The sequence below is a fragment of the Aulonocara sp. 'chitande type north' Nkhata Bay genome, linkage group LG14 (genome assembly GCF_057382095.1).
Source record: "Aulonocara sp. 'chitande type north' Nkhata Bay isolate Kocher_YH1m ecotype deep benthic linkage group LG14, A_spYH_male_GT1.1, whole genome shotgun sequence".
Taxonomy (NCBI): Eukaryota; Metazoa; Chordata; class Actinopteri; order Cichliformes; family Cichlidae; genus Aulonocara; species Aulonocara sp. 'chitande type north' Nkhata Bay.
In genome coordinates this window covers 12,947,974-12,967,131 of record NC_141357.1, presented here as the reverse complement: position 1 = coordinate 12,967,131, position 19,158 = coordinate 12,947,974, and the positions used below count along the sequence as shown (strand labels likewise).

Genomic DNA, 19,158 nt, shown 5'->3' with positions numbered 1-19,158 from the left:
CCAATATTTTAAACAACAAACAATGGATTGGATTTATATAGCGCTTTTTAAGGCACCCAAAGCGCTTTACAATGCCACTATTCATTCATTCTCACATTCACACACTGGTGGAGGAGAGCTACAGTTGCCCTGGGGCAGACTGACAGAAGCGAGGCTGCCATATCGCACCATCGGCCCATCTGGCCAACACCAGTAGGCGGTAGGGTAAAGTGTCTTGCCCAAGGACACAACGACCAGGACAGAGCCCGGGTATTGAACCGGCAACCTTCCGGTTACAGATGCACTTCCCAACCCCGTGAGCCACGGTCACCCCCCCCCCTTTAAGAGACTTTGAATCTTGATTGTCATGAGATATTTAGTTGGTATAAAAAGTGGTTATTTATACCATATTGTGTGTGTTTTGGTCCAGATGCCAGCTCGGCCAAGTGGGTTTGCCTCATCATCTGTTGACTCCCGTTCTTCTTCTGCCTGCAGACTGTACTGCCGCACAGCCTGGTACACCGTCATGTTGTACGGTAGCAGGTGGTCACCAATGTAGAACTGCAGTCTGTGACGTACGCTGCCTGAATTCAAAAACTGAGCCGCCTGAGTAATCAAGAAATCACATAGGAGGGATTAAAAAGATGCATATCTACAGAGGATTATATAGAAGCACACGCACAACCATTATTTGGCATGAATGGAATCGCATACCAGTGATTCGTCTATTTCATCATCTGAGCCATCATCATCACTGTCTTCGTCTTCTTCCCTGATTCGGCCGTATCCTGTGGAGACAAGATTTTAAATTTACAATGCAACCTAACAGCGAGTTCTGAAAAATGGCTAACAGCTGAAAAACGTTTGGTCTCTTGGACAATGCAAAGTGCCCTGCAGTGGGGTTGAAGCACAAGTTGACATAAACATTCTGCAAATGTCTCTCACCTCTGACAACAAGATACCGCTCAATGGCTTGCACCAGAGCCAGAGGGTCGATCTTTACAGGTCCCCCTTTCCACTGTTTAACATTAGTGCAATCTGGGTGTCTCTGCAGCTGACACTTAAGCTGATGTGTGTTGAAGAACTTGAGTGCCTGAGACCCCCTGAGGAGAGAGTGGGAGATTCATATCAATTAAAAAAAAAAAAAAAAAAAAAAAAAAAAAAAAAGAGTACACCACACCAAAATGTGCACAAACAGCTGGAAACAAAATGTACGTAAAGCCACAGACCTGCTGCCATTGCCGTTGCCACTGGGAAAATCGTGCACCTTGACAGGAAATTGCTCCATTTGGCTCAGACAGCTGTTCATCTTGTGCACCATGGCCAAGTAAGGTGCATTCTCAGCTAGATCCAGGCGACCTATGGGCTCCATTCCTGGAGGCTGAGACAAAATGAGGGAATTTAAAAATAAAAAGTTAGAAACAAACCCAGCAAACATGCTTCCACCATCTTCCTGTAAAACACATTTATTAGAGGAAACCGTTGATTCTAAAAACAGATCACTGCAGAACTTTCAGACTTGAGCAGAATAAGATAATTTAACAATAATATATGTTTTAGTCTCACCGGACAGCCACCGAACACATGGAGGAACCTTTTGAGCCGCACATCACGACTCAGCAATTCTCTGTCTGTGTTGGCGGTCAGGTAGACCAACAGCTGCTTCACCAGCCCACTGTGCTGGATCTCAAAAGACGACACATCAGATTCTGACACAATACTGGAGATCTCCACTAAGCACTCCATACCACCGTCCACCTGTGAAATGCATCAGATGATAAAATATTTCAGGTATGGGGTTTAACTATTGATAGTTACTTTGTACTCAACAAGTACAACTACCATCTTCTTCTTGGAATACATCTTATAACTTTAAAACCTCAAACAAACCAACCCTGTACAAGGTGTTGCTAGCTGTTCAATAACTTCTTTTTCGAGGTAGCGCTCATGTTTTACCTGGAGGTTGAGTTGCTCGGTGGCTGTGCAAAGTCTCTGGAGGACATTCAGTGCAGGGTTGCTGCCATCCACATTTTCAGAGTTGAAGTAGCGCTCCACAAACTTAGTCGCTTGGTCTTTGATCCAGGCCTTAATTTTGTCTCTACAAATGACAAAATAAATAATTCACTTGTTAAGGACGATGGTTTAGCCCACGACGGGAGATTTGGATAATATAGGAGTAAAGACAAAGCTAAGCTGTCTTCGTTAACTCACAACCGTACCGGTTATTTGAAATTGAGTCCTTGGGAGGGGCCCTTGCGAGGCCACTCACTCCTGCTGTGCGCGAGGGCTCAGAGTTGGCATTGTTGGTCTGAGCACCCAGCTTGCCCCATGTCTTGGGATTGAGACTGGCCAAGAAGGATGATTTGGGTGACTGAGTACTGGTAGGGCTCTTAGCTAAAAGGAAGAACAGGAGAATTATCAACTAATAACATAAAAAATATTTGATTATTATAGATTTAGCTCATTTGGGGTTGGTTTTGGTTTTTTTTTTTAATAATACAAAAAAATAAATAAAAGGATTATGACTAAACAATTCAGTGTACCAAAAGTTACTGTACACCAACAGGTTCTGATCAACACTGTAAATATTAGCCGGCAGGTATTACTTTAACACAGGGATGTCAAATGTACAGCCCTACAATTATATCCGACCCGCTAGATAATTTCATGTGTCAGTTATTAATGGTACGTTTGTACATAGGAGCCGAAACTTCAGCCCTGCTGAGAATCCATGCAGGCAGGGGGTGGGACTTTATTTTGATGGGCAATCCAACCAATCAAATGCAAAGACAGACTGGGATCATCCCATTGTGTGAAAAGGAGGAAGGGAGGTAGATGTTCCCAAGACAGCATGTGTAGTGGTGCAGACCAGCTACACAGAGAGACAGTCAGGAAATGAAGAAACGAGCACAGGCTACATGACATTAGGAGCTGGATAAAGTGATACATGCTTTTATTTTCAGCCATTTTCCATTGTGGAGGACAAAAAGTATTACATTCACAGTTCAGTGTTAAGTATTACATAAAATAAATTATATAAAGTGTCTTTGAATGGAAGAGATGCAGAAATGTCTGCATGTGGCACAGAGCCATGGCTCAGTGTTTAAATGAGTCTCACAGCTAAGGAAGTCATTTATAATTCTTAACTTCTTTGATCTGCTGCTCACCACAAGCAAGCACAAGCAGAAGTTCTAGACTTGACTGTATTTTCAAAAGTTTTACAACTTTTCCTACTAATAAAAAACCTCCCTCATGGCTATTCATACTATACAAAGTAATTGAGCAATAAACAATTAACCTGTTGAACCCCAATGCCCCCAGAGGTGAAAGGGAGAACATCTGGTTTTACTCCCAGATCTGTAATTTAATACAGATCTCAGAATCTCAGATAAAAGCCCACAAAACGGATTCAAAACCACTAAACCGCTAAAAAAACCAAATGACCAAAGAGCAGGTAAACAGATTCCGCAAAAAGATGCAAACACAAAGTGGGCTTGTTTACCCGACGGCGCGTACACAGATGTGCCCCCAGGAGCTGAAAACCGACATTTCAGAGATTCTGAAACCGCAAGTTTCGCACCCTCTGACAAAAATTCACTGAACCAGCAGCAAAAGAAGACGTTTGAAAAAACATTGTCATGAATTTTATCTTACCCTTGTATTAACAGGGAAAAAACAAAAACAACCAACCAAAACAAACAAAAGAAAAATCCACACCACACTTCCTGCACAGCTCTCTTGCTCTCAGTGTGCTTCCAGATCACTTTTCCATCAAAAATAGATGATGATATTTTTCTGCCTATTTTGCTTGCTTGTTACGCACCATTCTGCATTGTGTACAGTGTTGACAGCACCTAAGATCAAAGTGAGCTGCATGTGGCCTGCAAATGTTTGACACCCCTGCTTTAACATATGCATCAAAACAGTAACAAATGTGCAAAAAACACGTTCAAATAATATTGTCAATCTGTATAATATAATTAGTCTCATACTGATCTGAGTTCAAGAGTATGGTTCAGAACTTTTTCAACAAAATTATTGTAACATATTTGTGTCTCAAAGTGTGTCTGGGACACTCACCCTGATTGTCTACTTTATCATCATCTCTTGGTGGCGAGTACTTGGGCCTTCTAGGTCCTCTTTTAGGTAGTCGTTTCCTTTTTAAGACATCACTTAACCGCCTATGTGCAAGAGAAAGTTATTTATTTCATGCTCTTGTGGTTATTTATAAAGATATTTGCTCTTCCATTAACTACAGACATACATACATACCCTATAATGCTTTGATAAATAGTAACATGTATTAATTGCAGACAATATACATTATCTGTGCTCTGTTTACATTTTTAAGTAGTTGAGCAACTATTTGACAACAATATTTGCTCTTAATGACTTAATTACTTTGTGTTTATGAGCTTTTCTTCCAAATACACACTGGATGTTTGGCTTTGCTAAAAAAAAAAAAAAAAAAAAAAATGTATATCGTTTCCTTAGATAGCCAAACCAAAGCCACATATGGCCTCAAACTCACCCTTGAGGGCTGAGGTCCAGCGAGTCGTCCATGCTGTGCTGGAAGCTGGGTGAGCCCAGGTCAGGAGTTGTATTATTAGCAGATGTGGTGGATGCAGTGCTGATGGTGGTAGTGCAGAGACTGGCGGTGCCACTAGGGCAAGCCTTTGGAGGACTAGTGACCAAAAAGCTCTCAGACTCTGCCAAATTCTTCACTTGGTGCATGACACCTTGAAGACAAAAAGAAAGTATTGCAAAAAAAAAAAAAAAAAGCCTTAAAAGAAGCACAATACAGAGCTCCACGCCAGCATAGAGCTCTGGCTGAGGACTGGGACTCAATTCACATTTCAGGTAATTCAGGGAATAATGCATCAGGGGAAAAAATGCAAAGGAAACCATTAGCATCAATGCATTGCCACACTTGCAATATAGTAAGGTTTTAGGTAAAGTCAGCCTTAACTGTCACATTTTACTATCTTATTTAAAAAAAATCTTTGCATTTAAAGCTTTAACAATTTGCATCCACAAACATTAATTTAGCTATGACATCATACAAAAAACTAACACAAAGTGACAGCTTCAGAGCATACTTCTTTTACAAAACGCTTATACTGTCTTATTGGTGTGATGAACAGATAAGAAACCACAGTTCTCCATGGGATCATACACTACCTTCTCTTCTGAAATAAACACTGAAAACATCTGGGAGCTTCTGCATGAGGATCTCAGCCATCTGCAGTGAACCCACTACAATCTTCAAGTCCTGACTAGATAGCATGGAGGCAATGTGACTGTAGAAATAAACACAAGACAAAGGTCAATTTAATTTAAAATCCCAACACTGGCCCTGTTGTTTCTTTAAAATTCTTCCTTTCCAACATCTTTAGCCTACTGTAAGACCACAACCAGATTTAATATCAGTGCTAACAGGAGCCAGTAGCCTAGACTCTTACCTGGACACAGCATGGTTCCTCAGCACATCCTTCAGCAGCTCTGCATCAGCAAAGTAGATGATCCTGAGGATGGCTCTAAGGCACTTGTGTCTGACAGCTGGGCCAGCTGATGAGCTGTACACCTCATACAAGACCCCGAACAGAGTTTTGATAAAGCACTTTGCCAGCTCAGGGTCCTCCTTCATCAACTGGGCTCGTGCATCTTCACGACGGACCTCTTGGTGGCTGCCTAATGATAGACATGGAACGGGTCAGATTAATGCCATTAACCATATGCACTCAATAACTGCATAATGATAAAATGAAATATTTCAGGGGTCTGTAGTAGAGTATAGTAGTTGTTTAGTATATACCTCACTGTTTGGGTCATAGTTTAGTTCTCTTTTTGCTGTGGCCAATTAGGAAGCTGTAAAGCCCCCCCACACACACACACACACTATCCTTAAGCTATAATAACAGCAGTAGCTACAAAATTTAAGTTTAGCTAATGTGTCCGACCATACTAGCACTAGCTGAACTATTGTTATTGCCATTTTTCTGAGTAACTGTTAAGCTTACAGTGTGTACTGAAGCAAACAAATTCAATTTCAATGAAGCATACCAAACAATCTGGGGCAAATGCTCATGCTGCTGCACCACTAAAACATTGCATTTAACAACGAAGGAATTGTTTCAGGGAATTTTTTTTGCTTTTATTTTTTGGGCCGTTAACCTGTCACTGTTAGAAATATAGCTGTGCGACTCCAAGCTGATTATAGCTACCACCCTCACAAGACAAAAAATAAATAAATCTTCATTCATTAGGCACTGAGAGCTTATTTAGATTTTCAAAGGACTTTTCCTTTTACGAGCCTAAAATAAGTCAACCCAAGGAGTTTGTTCCCATTCTATTCTCTGCTAAAATACACTCGTCTTCACACATATCTTCGTCACATATCATTAGTAAAATACCTGTGTTGGGGTTAGCAAGAGGGTTAGGTTTCCTCTGGATACCACGTGCTGTTCCTGTGTCTTCATTGATCTGCTGCATAGAGTTGAAGTCAATTGTGTATACGCGGCCGAGGGTTGACAAGCTGATCTCATCTTCCCCGTTCTGGTGGGCTGTCTGCAGAGCAAGACAACCACACCCAATATCAGTGAGAGATATACAGATCTATACCCACACATGATCCTAACACATTAAATATTCTGACACAAGGTTTAAAAGTCGACCCATTATTCATTCTTTAGTTATCCTTTATTGTAGCATCCTACTAAATCATTATAATATATTACAAAATAAATAAAATTTCAACAATGACTAAACTGATATGACATAACATAATAATAACAACACAGTAATGTGTACCTCAATAATGCGGCTGTCAATGCGGTTGTAAGGATGCCACAGTCCCCGGTCATCCCTCCACTGCCAGATTGCTCCCTCTGTTGTCTGGACACTGCCCTTCTTAAGCATTACATCAACTGCAAAGATGCCTTCTCTGGGCAAGCAGGGCATCAGCTCACTGAAAGGGAAAATACAGAGGTTGCCCAATGCAACAAAAATGTTATAAACAAAAATGCCACAAAGTAATAAGCTGTTGTTTTAAGGAAGATTCCTTAAATTACATGAGAAAGATATGCACGTTTACACACACACACACACACACACACACACACACACACACACACACACTGACGCCCATAGTTTTGATAAACTATGTGCAGCAAACAAAATAAAAACATTGCTCAGGTGTCTGTATGTCTGCTAGTCTTTAATTTTTGCCACACTGCCCAGTGTGACCTTAACAATACCATATGAGTGAGGTCAGCTCGTAGAGCTCCTGGGGGCTCCGGGGTACCAGTTCAATCTGTTCCTGGCAGCTGCCATTTGACGCTCCACACAAAAGGAAACGCAGAGTTTCTGCTATGTCTAATTAGAAGAGAAAAAAAGATAAAAACAAACATTTTCTCTGTTAAGTGTTATGTTTCAAGTTCATACACACCATAATAACACTACTGATAAAAATAAATCAATGGGTTGCGCAATGAATAAAATAAATTAATTTCAAGACATGGCAATTCTTTTTAAATCATTTACAAAGAGCCATAGGACTGCAAACGTTCACAAAAATAGCATTAAGTACATGTTTAGTGTCACATCTGTTTGGTTTGCTGGCAAATAAAGACTGCAAGTTCACAAGATGAGAAACAGAAAATGAAAAGCTTTATCATGTAGGTTGATGTAGCTGTTAGCAGGACCACTATTGACAGGCAGTCATAATTTGGATTTCAGTAATTTTGTGGGGGGAAACAAGTTACCAAACTGTATCTAGTAACTAGCACGTCTTAAATCTATTAAAAATATCCTATCCCGTAAAGTAAATACACTGTAAAACCAAAAAGGAAAAAGCCAATACTGTCAGGGGGCCTACTAATGTGTGGCCTATGTGCAAATGTTACTCACTCTGTTTCATAAGCTGGACTGCCAGGCATGGACAGTTGGAGCACATAAGTGAAAACATGCGCACAACCATGATGAACATCCCCGAGCTGAGCACAGGAGGAGTCACTACCAACAGCTGCTGGATGTTTGTCAACAGGTCCCTTGATGCCACCTCCTGCAACAGGTTCTGTTGATTTGAACGGAGATGCATAAATGTACATTAAGAGGGCATGTGGACTACAAATCTCTAAATGGCAAGAAACAACTGAAACAGCAAACATGGTCTACCAAAAACAAACTGAGGTACAGACCTCTTCATGCTGAAAGTTGTCCACCAGTCTGGCGAAACAGAGACAAGTACTTTCAACTGACTTCTTATCCTAAAAAAGGCAAGAGAATAAATGGTGGATAAGTAAAAGATTTACCACATTAAATAAATGACCTCACTGCTTGACCCAAATCAGACGTAATGTACCGTTGTTGCTAATGTCAGATCAGTATCCTTTATATGAAAACTGTACCTGATGAGTAAGTCTCTGAGTCAACAGTGGCAGAGAGTCAGCAACAAAGTGGAACTCATCTGGAGTAATGCTCTGGCAGCAGTTGGCTGCAATAGCCAAGGCATTCCTCTGAGCATTAATGCTAAAGAACTCCAGGTACAGGAGGCAGTCAGCAAGCCCACCCTATAAGGGATGACAGGTGAGGATCATTACGACTAAATGCGGCTAGCAGAGAAAAGACAAATTAATGGCACAACAAAAAGACAGCGTAACACTTACGGCCTGCAAAATGGCTTTGCTGTGTCGCCTTGACAACATCTCCAAGGCAGTCAGGGCCTGCTCTGCTACGTCAATGAACTGAATCACCTGAAGCTGCAGACAAGAAAGTCGAACAATCCATTAGCATATGAGAAGGTCACTGTTATGAATTAACAAGTGATTACTGACAGAAAGTGCCATGCTTTACCTTCTCCAGGAAGACAGGAATGGCATCGACCACCACAGCAGAAGATCGAGGGAGGGCCTCCATCATGTAAGTGAGTGCACGCGAGGCATGGTTCATCTGAATGCAGAGCAATGATGTGAAGATAATCAGTTGCATGACCCCCCCCAAACAAAAAGTAAATAAACCAACGACATTTACAATAACAGAAGCCAGTCATACTCACAATATCAAAGTTATGCTCCATTTGTAACAGTGTAATCTGCGAAAGAGCAAGCAGTTACATGGAATTAAATAGCATACATGTGAAAAAATAAAAAGTAACTGATTTTCTGTCAACCAATATTTACATTACACATAACTGTGGGAGGAATTTTTCCCTGTAAAACAATGAATAGGTGAGACACTGCTTCAAAACCAGGAAACAGGGCTGTGGAGTACAGGAAGCTAAACAGCCAAAGAAAATAGGACTTACCAAGGCAGGAACGACACTTTTCACAGGAAATCCACCAAGTGTTTCCTCATTGCCCATCACAAGCAACTGGCACATTTCTATTGCGGCTTGGAGTTGCTGAGACTCGTCACCTGTGGCCTGGAGGCCTTGCAGAAGCTGTTGAGCCTTGGAACCTGAAAACAAGGGAGCGATTGTTTTTTTTTTTATTAAAATATTTTGAGTGCAACAAGAACGCTGATGTCAATGTTAGAAGACATTACTCACTGGCTCCACTGCCTATGGTCCTGTGAAAGAGTTGAGACATGCGGGGTCCCAGGGGCCCAAAAAGATGTGGAGGGAGACCTCTGGCCTCTAGTAGAGCTAAAGGACATACAAAGCTTTATGTATTAAAAGGTCAAATATTTTTTGTAATATGAGAAATCTCTAAGGTGGTTTTAACATACCTTGAAGCCTTCCCATTTCAGAATCATCAGACTCACTCTCACCAGAGGTGGTCATGCCCACTGCTCCAGCAACCGAGCTTGACGCTGGAAATAAACCGTAAAAATTCATATTTTAATTTTTTTTTATTGAAGTGAAAACAATGTATTAAATGGCCATAATTGTGTTAAGTTTTCATCTTCACATAAATGAATGGAAATCTGAATCATCTTAAGATAAGATAGAACTTTATTAATCCCTCGGGTGGGTTCCTCTGGGAAATTCGATTTCCAAAAAGCACAGCACCGACAGAAGTTACAGAATACAGAGACAAATATAAATAAAATATACGAAGGGGATAAATAGAATAAATAGGAATAAAAATACAAGTGAATTGCACATTTCAAGTATTTAGGTCTATTGCACCATTGACTATTTACAAAAAGTATTGCACAAGGTATTGTACAGTGAGGTGAAGAGGCACTACAGCTTAGTCGTTCCCCCCTCCTTTGTCCTCCTGTTTCTCCTCCCTCTCCCCTCCAGAGAGGAGTTAAACAGTTTGATGGCGTGTGGGACAAAGGAGTTTTTAAGTCTTAAGCTTAATTGAATAATGAAGTGAATAATTAACTGACATTTTCAAACTGCAATGTGAGTTATTATAAAAACATGGTGTTAGTTAGTCCGACTTTTCTAGTCTATAATTATGAGAAAGATCGGAGCAGAAATCTTAGTAGTTCACCTTTTACTTTAGAAAAACCTCTTAGTACATGTTCAGCTACACCCCAATCACACATCATTCCAACATTTGAGTTATTTCTGGTTGCAATAAGTAATCTTAATTTGTTAGCGAAAGTACCTGAAGCCCCTTGTGATGCATCATCAGTGCGAGCGGCTGATGAGTTGGCCCCATCTTGGTTGTTGTCGGAGTCGGCCATTTTCTCCTGTCGGCGCGCGTCGGCTGCCCCGCGCTTGCCCAGGCCTGAGCCCCGCCGACTGTTACATGCGTACAAAGAGACTCTGATTATTATACTTTTATAGTGTCAAACTCCAATGCATTCTGTATCATACGAATACATAGCAGTGGTTCCCTTGGCTAGTGATTCTACTATGGTAAATTTGGATCATGCAACTGAAACAGAGGCTTCCATGCATAGTTATTGCCCTTTTATCAAATGCACGTTAGAAGTTTTCATGTTAAACTCATGGGCATACTGCCAACCATGTACATTGTGCAGGATTGTTGTGCCACCTCATGTTGTAAAGGGTGGTAAAATAAATTGGGGTCAGTTGGTCTGATCTATAAACACAATGAAATACCAGTTTGTACCTTCTGTGATGGAGACATTTTTCCCCAAAATGCCAATTTGCAGACCTAAATATTGATTATTTAAGGCCACTCAGCTGATACAAGCTGCTAACCCGTTCAGCTTAAATGAACTCTAAACAAACACAATGACAGCATTTGCACAAAATCGTTTCAGCCTTGATGTTTGTTGTTGTTGTTTTTTTGTTTTTTTACTGAAATCGTAACAACAGACTTTGAGTAGTTTTTTTCTGTTTTGATGAGAAGTGGCTTCACATCCAGTTCAGTCTGGGTGGAGCTCTGCTACTGACAGACACTGGAGCTGATGAGGCGTGTGCTTTAAAATAAAATATCATTAGACCAAGCAGATTTTAAAATGGCAACATTGGTGTAACATCATGAAATAAAGCAAGGGATCTTTAAGTTTTCATCTTTTGTTATTTAAAAGTTTTAATATGCAAACTGATAAAAAGTTTAAACTCAACCCTTTGGCCACCCATCTGAATAAAGCAGTCACACTAGCAAAAAAGGCATCAGTTAGGTCCCAGTAGACTACAACCAAGAGTTTAATATATGTAAGCTAAGGTGTTTGGGTGAGTTGAGTCCAATGAATGAAAAAAAAAAAGAAAAAAAAAAGTTTAGCAACTACTTACCATGATTAGTCATTACCGTAATATAGTAAACATTCCAACCTTAAAGAGGACATGAAACACTACATATAGAAAGGCTAATTTACATCATGGAGCCCTGCTCTCAAAAACTGAAATAGATACAATGTAGACCTAGATATAACATAACATAGATACACTGTCTGTGAACTGATTGCATCATCTAGGGGCTGTACAAGTGATTTTTTTTTTTTAGTTTTAGTGTCCTTATTCTCACGAAGGTTTCTGTCTCTGGTTAGCTAACATAAACTAATAGAAGTCTATTAGCCGCAAACCAGCCGACCAACCACATGACCCAGCGTTCTGTCCTGACAGAACATGGCACTACACATGTTCTCAAATCTTTAAGCGCTTATTTCTTAAATTCAGCTTCACAGACAGCATCACATTTGTCAATTTTTGAGAGCAGGACTCCAGGATGTAAATTATCTTTTATATTTTTAAGAGTTTAATGTCCTATTGGGGAAATAGAAAAGAAACAGAGGCGGTAGAAGAAATGGCATAAACTAGCAGATGTGTGTTTTGTTTTTTTTAGTAAAGCCTATTCTGAAATGCCAACTACTGTTGGCGTTTGGCACCTTAGCCTCTGTGAGAGTTCTGCAGGTGCAGACAGAGGCACAAAGAGGTCCAAGCAGCACAATCCTTGGTCTGCTTTGGGCGATCTACAGGAAGAACTTTGTAGGACAAAAGGTACCAACCAACACTTGACCATAAGTGGACCAGGTGAGGGACCCTCAGAGACAAAGGCACAGAAAGGCCACCACTAATGATCTGTCTGCAGATAACCTTTATAGACCAACTTCTAGACAGATATTCCTGACCAAAAGGCTCTTTTCATCATTCTGGCTTAAGAGAAAAGACTGACAGCACAGCACTAGGTCTCATCATTAAAATTAGACTGCAATCATTTTAGATGCTGAATAAATCATGAATATGCATTTCTTAACTTTAGTATAGCTTCAATGATGTGCACATTCCTTAAAAATAAATATCCAGAAGTAACATGCATTTTTGTTTTTTGTCACTGTAGTGTACCTGGTGCTGGCACAGGAGCCCGTGGTCTTCTGGCGTGTGCTCCGCCGAAAGTTGGGGAGCTCTGCTGGAGGAGACTCGCTGCGCTTCTTAGTGGATTTTCTCAAACCTAAAATAGAAAACAGTGATTATAACTTTTGGACTGGGCCCCAACAGTGGCATCAAATTCTTTCATTTAAAAACATCTTCTACAGGAGGTGAATCAAATTTTTTAATTAACCCTTTAAGACCTACCATAGAACCAAGTCCACCAGAGCTGATATTATATTTTTACATGCTGTAGTGCCATTTTGGGAGCATTTCAAGTTGATATACATCAATACAACCATTATAGCCCAGATTTTAATAATATGTCTGCATTAAGTGCATAGTAATTATATAAATTGCAAAAAAGTGCAATAACCTACAAAAAAATTGAAAATCATTTGTTTTTTTAAACATATATTTCTAGTTAGAGAAATTTAAGAGGCCTATCTCTAAAAATTGTAAATACAAAAAAGTTGCACAAAATAGATTCCCACCACAGGAAATTTATTTTGTGTCTTCATAGTTTTATTTTTACTGCAGGAAAAACGAAAATAAATATTATAATGCAAATTTGCAAAAAAGCAGCATATGCATCAAAATAAACTATTTCCAGCAGTGCAATATGAGTCCTAAGCATCCCAGAAACTACACAGAAAGTTATAAAGTCAAACATAACTTTTAAAAACACCAGTAAAGGCTCATGAGGCCCAGATGGTAAAAAACTACATTTCCGTGAAAATGACGTCACTTCTGGTTTCGGGCAGGTAATGGCGGACGTGAAAGTTCGCTCTGACGTCTATTCCAACGTAGGAAGTGTTATGAACAGCTGATCGGATTGGCAAAGCGTGTTTGTGGAATATTATGTTTTTGTTGCTGCAAGCGCTTTTTATGCACTTTTTGCAAAGCTATATGTGGAAGGAAACCGTGACTTAGGACAAGCTGATGGCATAAGATGTAAGTACAACTCCTCCGGTTTCATATGCAAAAAAAATTATTGCGCTAGCTCACGTGGTTGCAGTGCTACCGGGATTTAAAAATAGTTACGCAAAACAGAGCGTGCCCGCTCCGACCGGTTTTAAAGGGTTAATTATTCAATAGTAAAACATGTAAGAAGTTTGGGCTGTGGAAGAAAACAGAAAACATGCCACTACATTAGGTTTATGGTTAAAAATCTGTGAAAACACAGTCAACACATAAAAGCAAAGACTGATGCTATAGTAAAGGCCCACTGGTGTTGCCTGTGTAGAGCCCTGCACCACAGACCAGTGAGTATTAATAGCAACACCTATGGCACTATGACAAGACAACCTTCATGCTAGGTCTGTGACTCATAATTCAGTAGCATAAAAATAAATATTAACAGAGTTAAAACCAAATGAATTAAACATTAAAAATTGACTTCTGGACTTCATTTGACCTCATCTTCATGTCCCACTTGCTACTGATTTACAATATGTCAAACAAAAAGGTCCATCAGACTTATTTCAGTAAGTCTTCCAGGGGGGTAATTCACTAAAAGCACATACTTGTCCTATGACACAGGCTGCTGTAACGTGACTAATTTAATATGATCAAAATGTTCTTTCGCACTGAAAAGCACACAAAAACATGCTGCAGCACTGTACATGCTTACTCACCATTACAGCATAAAGTAACAGAATCTGTGTATTAAAAGGCAGAGGCGGACAGATATGGATATGGCAGGAGAGATGAATTACTTTCCTTTTGACAGAACCAGCTCATGATTCCTTCCCTGCCCTCAAACATAACTCTGGTCAGCTGGTGGGCCAACACACCAAAGCCTACGAAGGAGGGGTCTCTATTTGGGCCATAGCCCATGGAACAGAGCTGACTTCAGTTACTATCCTTTCACCCATCTAGAACAGACTGACCCCACACTGACCCCTCTGAGTTCAAACTCACTTCACCAGACATACCAGATTTTCACTAATACATTTGTGCAAATGGTCTATATAGGCTATCAGACAAGCTGGATACTAGAGCCAATGTCTTCCTAGAAGCAACTCTTGCAACTCTGTGGCCATTTTGGCAACACCTTGAGGCAGTTAAATGAAGTCCTTATGTAAATGATTGGAGAGAAAGCCTGAGTATAAATTTTGATGGTCACCGGGACACAAAAACTCACCAAATATAATTATTAGCTAAACCTCATTTAAGTAGTACTTTTATTACATATACACAACATGGTTGTCACAATACTGGAATTTCAAACTTGTCAATACCCAGGAAGATACGCAAAGCCATTTTTGGTGCCATGGGGGCGGGGGCTGCTCCTGTATCTAAGTACTAGTAGCCATAGCTACTAGCTGCGTTCACTTTATCAAGGAAGTTAGATGCCTTTGTTTTGCTAACAAGGTAAAGCTATACCACACCAGCAGCAATAATATGCAAGGCCCATTTTTCTTTAGCTTCGAACCACTCCTGCAGCACTTACAGGTAGTTTTGTCAGTACTGTATGTGACTTATTAATCGAGTCACAAATACACAACAGTTCACAGGGCTCTAGAATGTGACCAAATTTTTCAATGGTGTGACTAAAAAAATAAAAAAATAAAAAATAAAATCTTAGGTCGCACTGGTGCGACCAACTGTTCAAGTAACAAAAAAAAAAAAAAAAAAAAAAAAAAACACCACCACACTTCATGCACAGCTCTCTCTCTTTTAAGAACAGTTTCCCGTCTCAAATCTCTGTTTTTGGCATTATTCATTCGCTTATTACCCACCAGTCTACCGTTGTTTACAGCGCTGTCGGCAGCTGTGGGGTTTTTTTTTGTTTTTACTTAAATGTCCTCGGACAGGAAAGCCTAATTTCTGCTGCCCAATACTGAAGAAATTTAAAGAAATTATGCAAAATTGGAGAATACTGCAGAATATTTTTAAGATTATATGCTATAAAAAGCCAGGCCAGGAAGTTTTATTCTCAGTTACTGAATAAAACACAAAGGCATCTGCTGTGATGCTCACAATTCTGATGAAGTCTCACAAGTATCAGTACTGACTGTCTGAGGCAAAATTGAATCGAATCGAAACCTTGTGAATCGGAATCTAATAGATTATAGAAATCAGTGACGATACCCAGCCCTAGTGAGTAGCCTAGGCCCGACAGAAGTGGATGTAGAGCTATGGGTAATAAGAAAAGATGAAAATAACTATTGATAACTTTTTTGTTAAGTTAAACCCTGATCCGTCTGAAATTCATAGCCAGTGCTCTGACACGGAGTCATCAATCTCTGAATGCTGAAAAATCACAGTGTATCCAGAAAATACATTATGTGTCATGATAAATGCACTGCCTAAGTGTCCCCTCTCCCCACTGCGCCATCGGCCCCTCTGGCCAACACCAGTAGGCGGTAGGGTAAAGTGTCTTGCCCAAGGACACAACGACCAGGCCAGAGAGCCCAGGGATCGAACCGGCGACCTTCCGGTTACAGATGCGCTTCCATCAAGTTTAACATTGTCTACAATATTGCCAAGGAGTGCCAAAGCACTTCAAGCACAAGATTGTTATTTAATCATTTACAAATGAATATTGTCTGTATGGACAGCAATTTACCCCCCAAATAAGTGCACATGTAAAACTGCGCTGTTAAGTGATGCGGTTGAAAAATTTGGGTGCGCCTAACCTTTGTGCTGGTGCTCCTAAGAAAAAAAATTTAGGCGCACCAGTGCAACCATGGCAAAACGTTAGTCTAGAGCCCTGGTTCAGGACAGAGTACATGTTTTACAGTTTTACTACACTGCTGCCATGTTGAATTGTTAAGTCAAGATTAACAGGCCTGTTCCAAGTTTTAGAAATATAAATCCAAACTGAGGCAGTATTCCAGCTGATAATTCAAATTTGGAATACGGGATTTTTGACTTCCCACTTGAAATAAAACGCAGCAAGAAGGGCATCCGTTGTGCCCTTCTTTATCTGGCCTTGTGACCCTCGACTCTTTGTGTCTACCTAACGTTAATGTGTGCGCCAGCGTTAGCTCCAATATTCATGATAACCGTTTTTAATACTGTTGTTGAAACTACTGACCTCTTGAATTTCCTCTTAAAGTGCTGTTCTGTGTTGTGAATGTCAATTGAGGAGAAAAAACTTCATGCAAATTCATGTTATAGATATGATAAGCCACAAAAAGTAAAACAAAAAATAATAATACACTGACCTCTCTCTCTTCTATGATAACTAAAGACATGTTTGCCACAATATAGCTGAAACTGTTGTGAACTTCTGCAGCACACATGCAAAGGTGGAGCAATGTGTTTCCCATTTCAGATACTTGCTCTTTTGGGGGAGGGGCAAGAGAACCAGCTTTAGTGTACTGTGCTAAAACTCAAAACATCTGCATTCATAGTAATTTACAGAGCAGTAACTGACTATACTAAGTTTACAGGACTACCACGATATAGACCATGTTACAAAAAGTCTTGTTTACTGCTGATTGAGCCTGCCATACCTGTGAAATCACTGACAACTGAATGACCACCAGTATTTATACATCTCCGGTTTCAGGCTACTGGTACTTATGCCTGAAATATGAACCAGCTCTGTGCAGTCCACACTCAACATGTGTACATGAGACATCCTAGTCAAGACACAAACTTTTTTTATACACACTGTGTTACAGTGTCACCAACTGTACTTATAAATCATAAATATATGAATTACACTAATGTCTGCATATGGGCCTTTTTGAATGTTTTCTCTGCACAATTTTATCTGAAGTTAAAATCATGTGTATGCTTTACCAGTTATGCTGGAATAGGTCTAATACAAAAACAAATACATTTATTCCCAGCAGTTCAGAATAAGGTTTTGTATCTCATGATGTAACACTTAATCCCTGGAAAATAACACCTCAATTCAAATATCAAAGACCAATGTGCCAAAAGATAAAAACAAACAAATAAGAAAAATAAACCCACAAGCCAAATCCTAACCCTCTTTATAGTATTAAGTTCAATGGAAAGAAAAATTAAAGGAGAGCTCTATTTAAAAAAACAACAACAACAACAACAAAAAAAAACAAAAAAAAAAACAACTTCCCTCCGTGATAGTCAACTATTCTGAACAATAGAAAAAATATAAAAACAAATATGAAAGAAATATTTCTGAAGTACAAATGCTGTCCTCATAGAGCTAATAATGCAGACGTACACAGTAAATGTAACTTACTTGCTAGCTTAGCTTGTAATCCTGATGGCCCAGGTTTGGAGGTCTCAGTTTTGGATGATCCAGGCAAGGACAGTTTGGGTTTTGGCAGATTGACTTTGGGGTTGAAGCGAGCTGCCCACTCAAATTTTGAAGAGCTGGCAGCTTTGGCCTGCTCTTTGTCACGTGTACTACGGCGTGGAGAGGGGCTAGATGCTGAGCGGGAGCGACGTGCCTTGGACTGGTCTTTTCCTTGTTTGACTCGGGCACCTTGGGTGGTGGTGCTGTTGGTGCCTGTGGTAGAGGAAGAGGTGGAGGCAGAGGAGGAGGAGGAGTCTGTCACGTTGCTACACCCAGCTTTGGCTGAGGCGGCCGATTTAGACGCCAGCTTGGTGGGTTTTGCAGTTCTGCCCTCGGTACGATTGGGGAGGGACCCAGCGGTGCTACTAAGACCGGGGAGAGAGTCTGCTTTTTTCCGTTTTTGGATTGGCGAGGCCCCAGCGGCCACACTCTTCTTGCTCTGGCCTCGACCTGACGATGCAGGCAATTCTGAAGTAAGTGATCTCTTCTTGGACTTAACTGGGCCTTTCTTGGTCTCTGAGGTATTGTCTCGGGGTGATGGGAGTGATTTCGGCTTCTTGGCAGGGGTTGGGCCAAAGGTACTTATTTGGTCAGGAGCTTCACTTCGCTTCAGCCCTCGGTTGCCTTCACTCTTAGATTGGTGGCCTGGTCGCTCTTGTTCAGATGTTCCTGCAGCCTCTGGGTCGTCTTGCAATACAAATGAAGCCACGGACAGAGTAAGACCGCTTCTGTTAGGGTGGAAAAGACACAGAAGTCCATCTTAGAAGATTTATGAATCCTAAAAAGCAGAGCATTGCAATGCCACATTCACTGCCCTTTTTTTTTCAGATTTTGATCAAAGTCCAAAAGGACAAAAAAATGCATGACCCTATTTACACACACATACACACTAAGCACCAAGTAGAAAACACAGGTACCTTCTTGAGCTGTGCCCTCTGGACTGGCCAGTGGCTGAGCTGGCTGTGGCTTTGGGAGCCTTAGAATTAGGTCTTCTACTTTCAGGTGGGGAATTTGCTTTATGTTTTACCTGCTCTGACTGCAACCTGTAAGGTTGGAAATTAAAGAGCACGTAACAGTGTGGGTGTCTGTGATTAAGTTACTTATAAAGAGACTTGATCAATCTCCAAATCATTTTGCCTGTCTCCCTCTGCATATAATCTGGCCATTATCACGTCTGGAGATTAATGAAAAATAAAGCTAAAAG

The 19,158-nt window shown here is 40.4% G+C and overlaps 1 protein-coding gene across 6 annotated transcripts in view; it reads right to left on the bottom strand.

Annotated features, from left to right (window-relative positions):
• The window catches only part of trip12 (thyroid hormone receptor interactor 12), a 28,715-nt gene that overhangs the window by 5,546 nt on the left and 4,011 nt on the right, over window positions 1-19,158 (bottom strand). For 5 of the 6 annotated variants that reach the window (XM_086261027.1, XM_086261026.1, XM_086261025.1 and 2 more), the window contains exons 3-29: window positions 18,872-18,997; window positions 17,898-18,682; window positions 12,689-12,794; window positions 10,539-10,675; window positions 9,706-9,789; window positions 9,527-9,622; window positions 9,284-9,435; window positions 9,035-9,070; window positions 8,833-8,928; window positions 8,646-8,738; window positions 8,388-8,549; window positions 8,178-8,246; window positions 7,888-8,053; window positions 7,236-7,353; window positions 6,790-6,946; window positions 6,393-6,546; window positions 5,442-5,670; window positions 5,161-5,279; window positions 4,511-4,718; window positions 4,060-4,160; window positions 2,199-2,373; window positions 1,936-2,077; window positions 1,546-1,737; window positions 1,209-1,360; window positions 925-1,082; window positions 694-767; window positions 386-585 (exon numbers count right to left, since the gene is read on the bottom strand). In XM_086261027.1, coding sequence (XP_086117153.1) covers window positions 386-585; window positions 694-767; window positions 925-1,082; window positions 1,209-1,360; window positions 1,546-1,737; window positions 1,936-2,077; window positions 2,199-2,373; window positions 4,060-4,160; window positions 4,511-4,718; window positions 5,161-5,279; window positions 5,442-5,670; window positions 6,393-6,546; window positions 6,790-6,946; window positions 7,236-7,353; window positions 7,888-8,053; window positions 8,178-8,246; window positions 8,388-8,549; window positions 8,646-8,738; window positions 8,833-8,928; window positions 9,035-9,070; window positions 9,284-9,435; window positions 9,527-9,622; window positions 9,706-9,789; window positions 10,539-10,675; window positions 12,689-12,794; window positions 17,898-18,682; window positions 18,872-18,997 — 4,287 coding nt within the window. The remainder of the gene's footprint in view (window positions 1-385; window positions 586-693; window positions 768-924; window positions 1,083-1,208; window positions 1,361-1,545; window positions 1,738-1,935; window positions 2,078-2,198; window positions 2,374-4,059; window positions 4,161-4,510; window positions 4,719-5,160; window positions 5,280-5,441; window positions 5,671-6,392; window positions 6,547-6,789; window positions 6,947-7,235; window positions 7,354-7,887; window positions 8,054-8,177; window positions 8,247-8,387; window positions 8,550-8,645; window positions 8,739-8,832; window positions 8,929-9,034; window positions 9,071-9,283; window positions 9,436-9,526; window positions 9,623-9,705; window positions 9,790-10,538; window positions 10,676-12,688; window positions 12,795-17,897; window positions 18,683-18,871; window positions 18,998-19,158) is intronic. The other variant, XM_086261030.1, reaches the window with a different exon arrangement.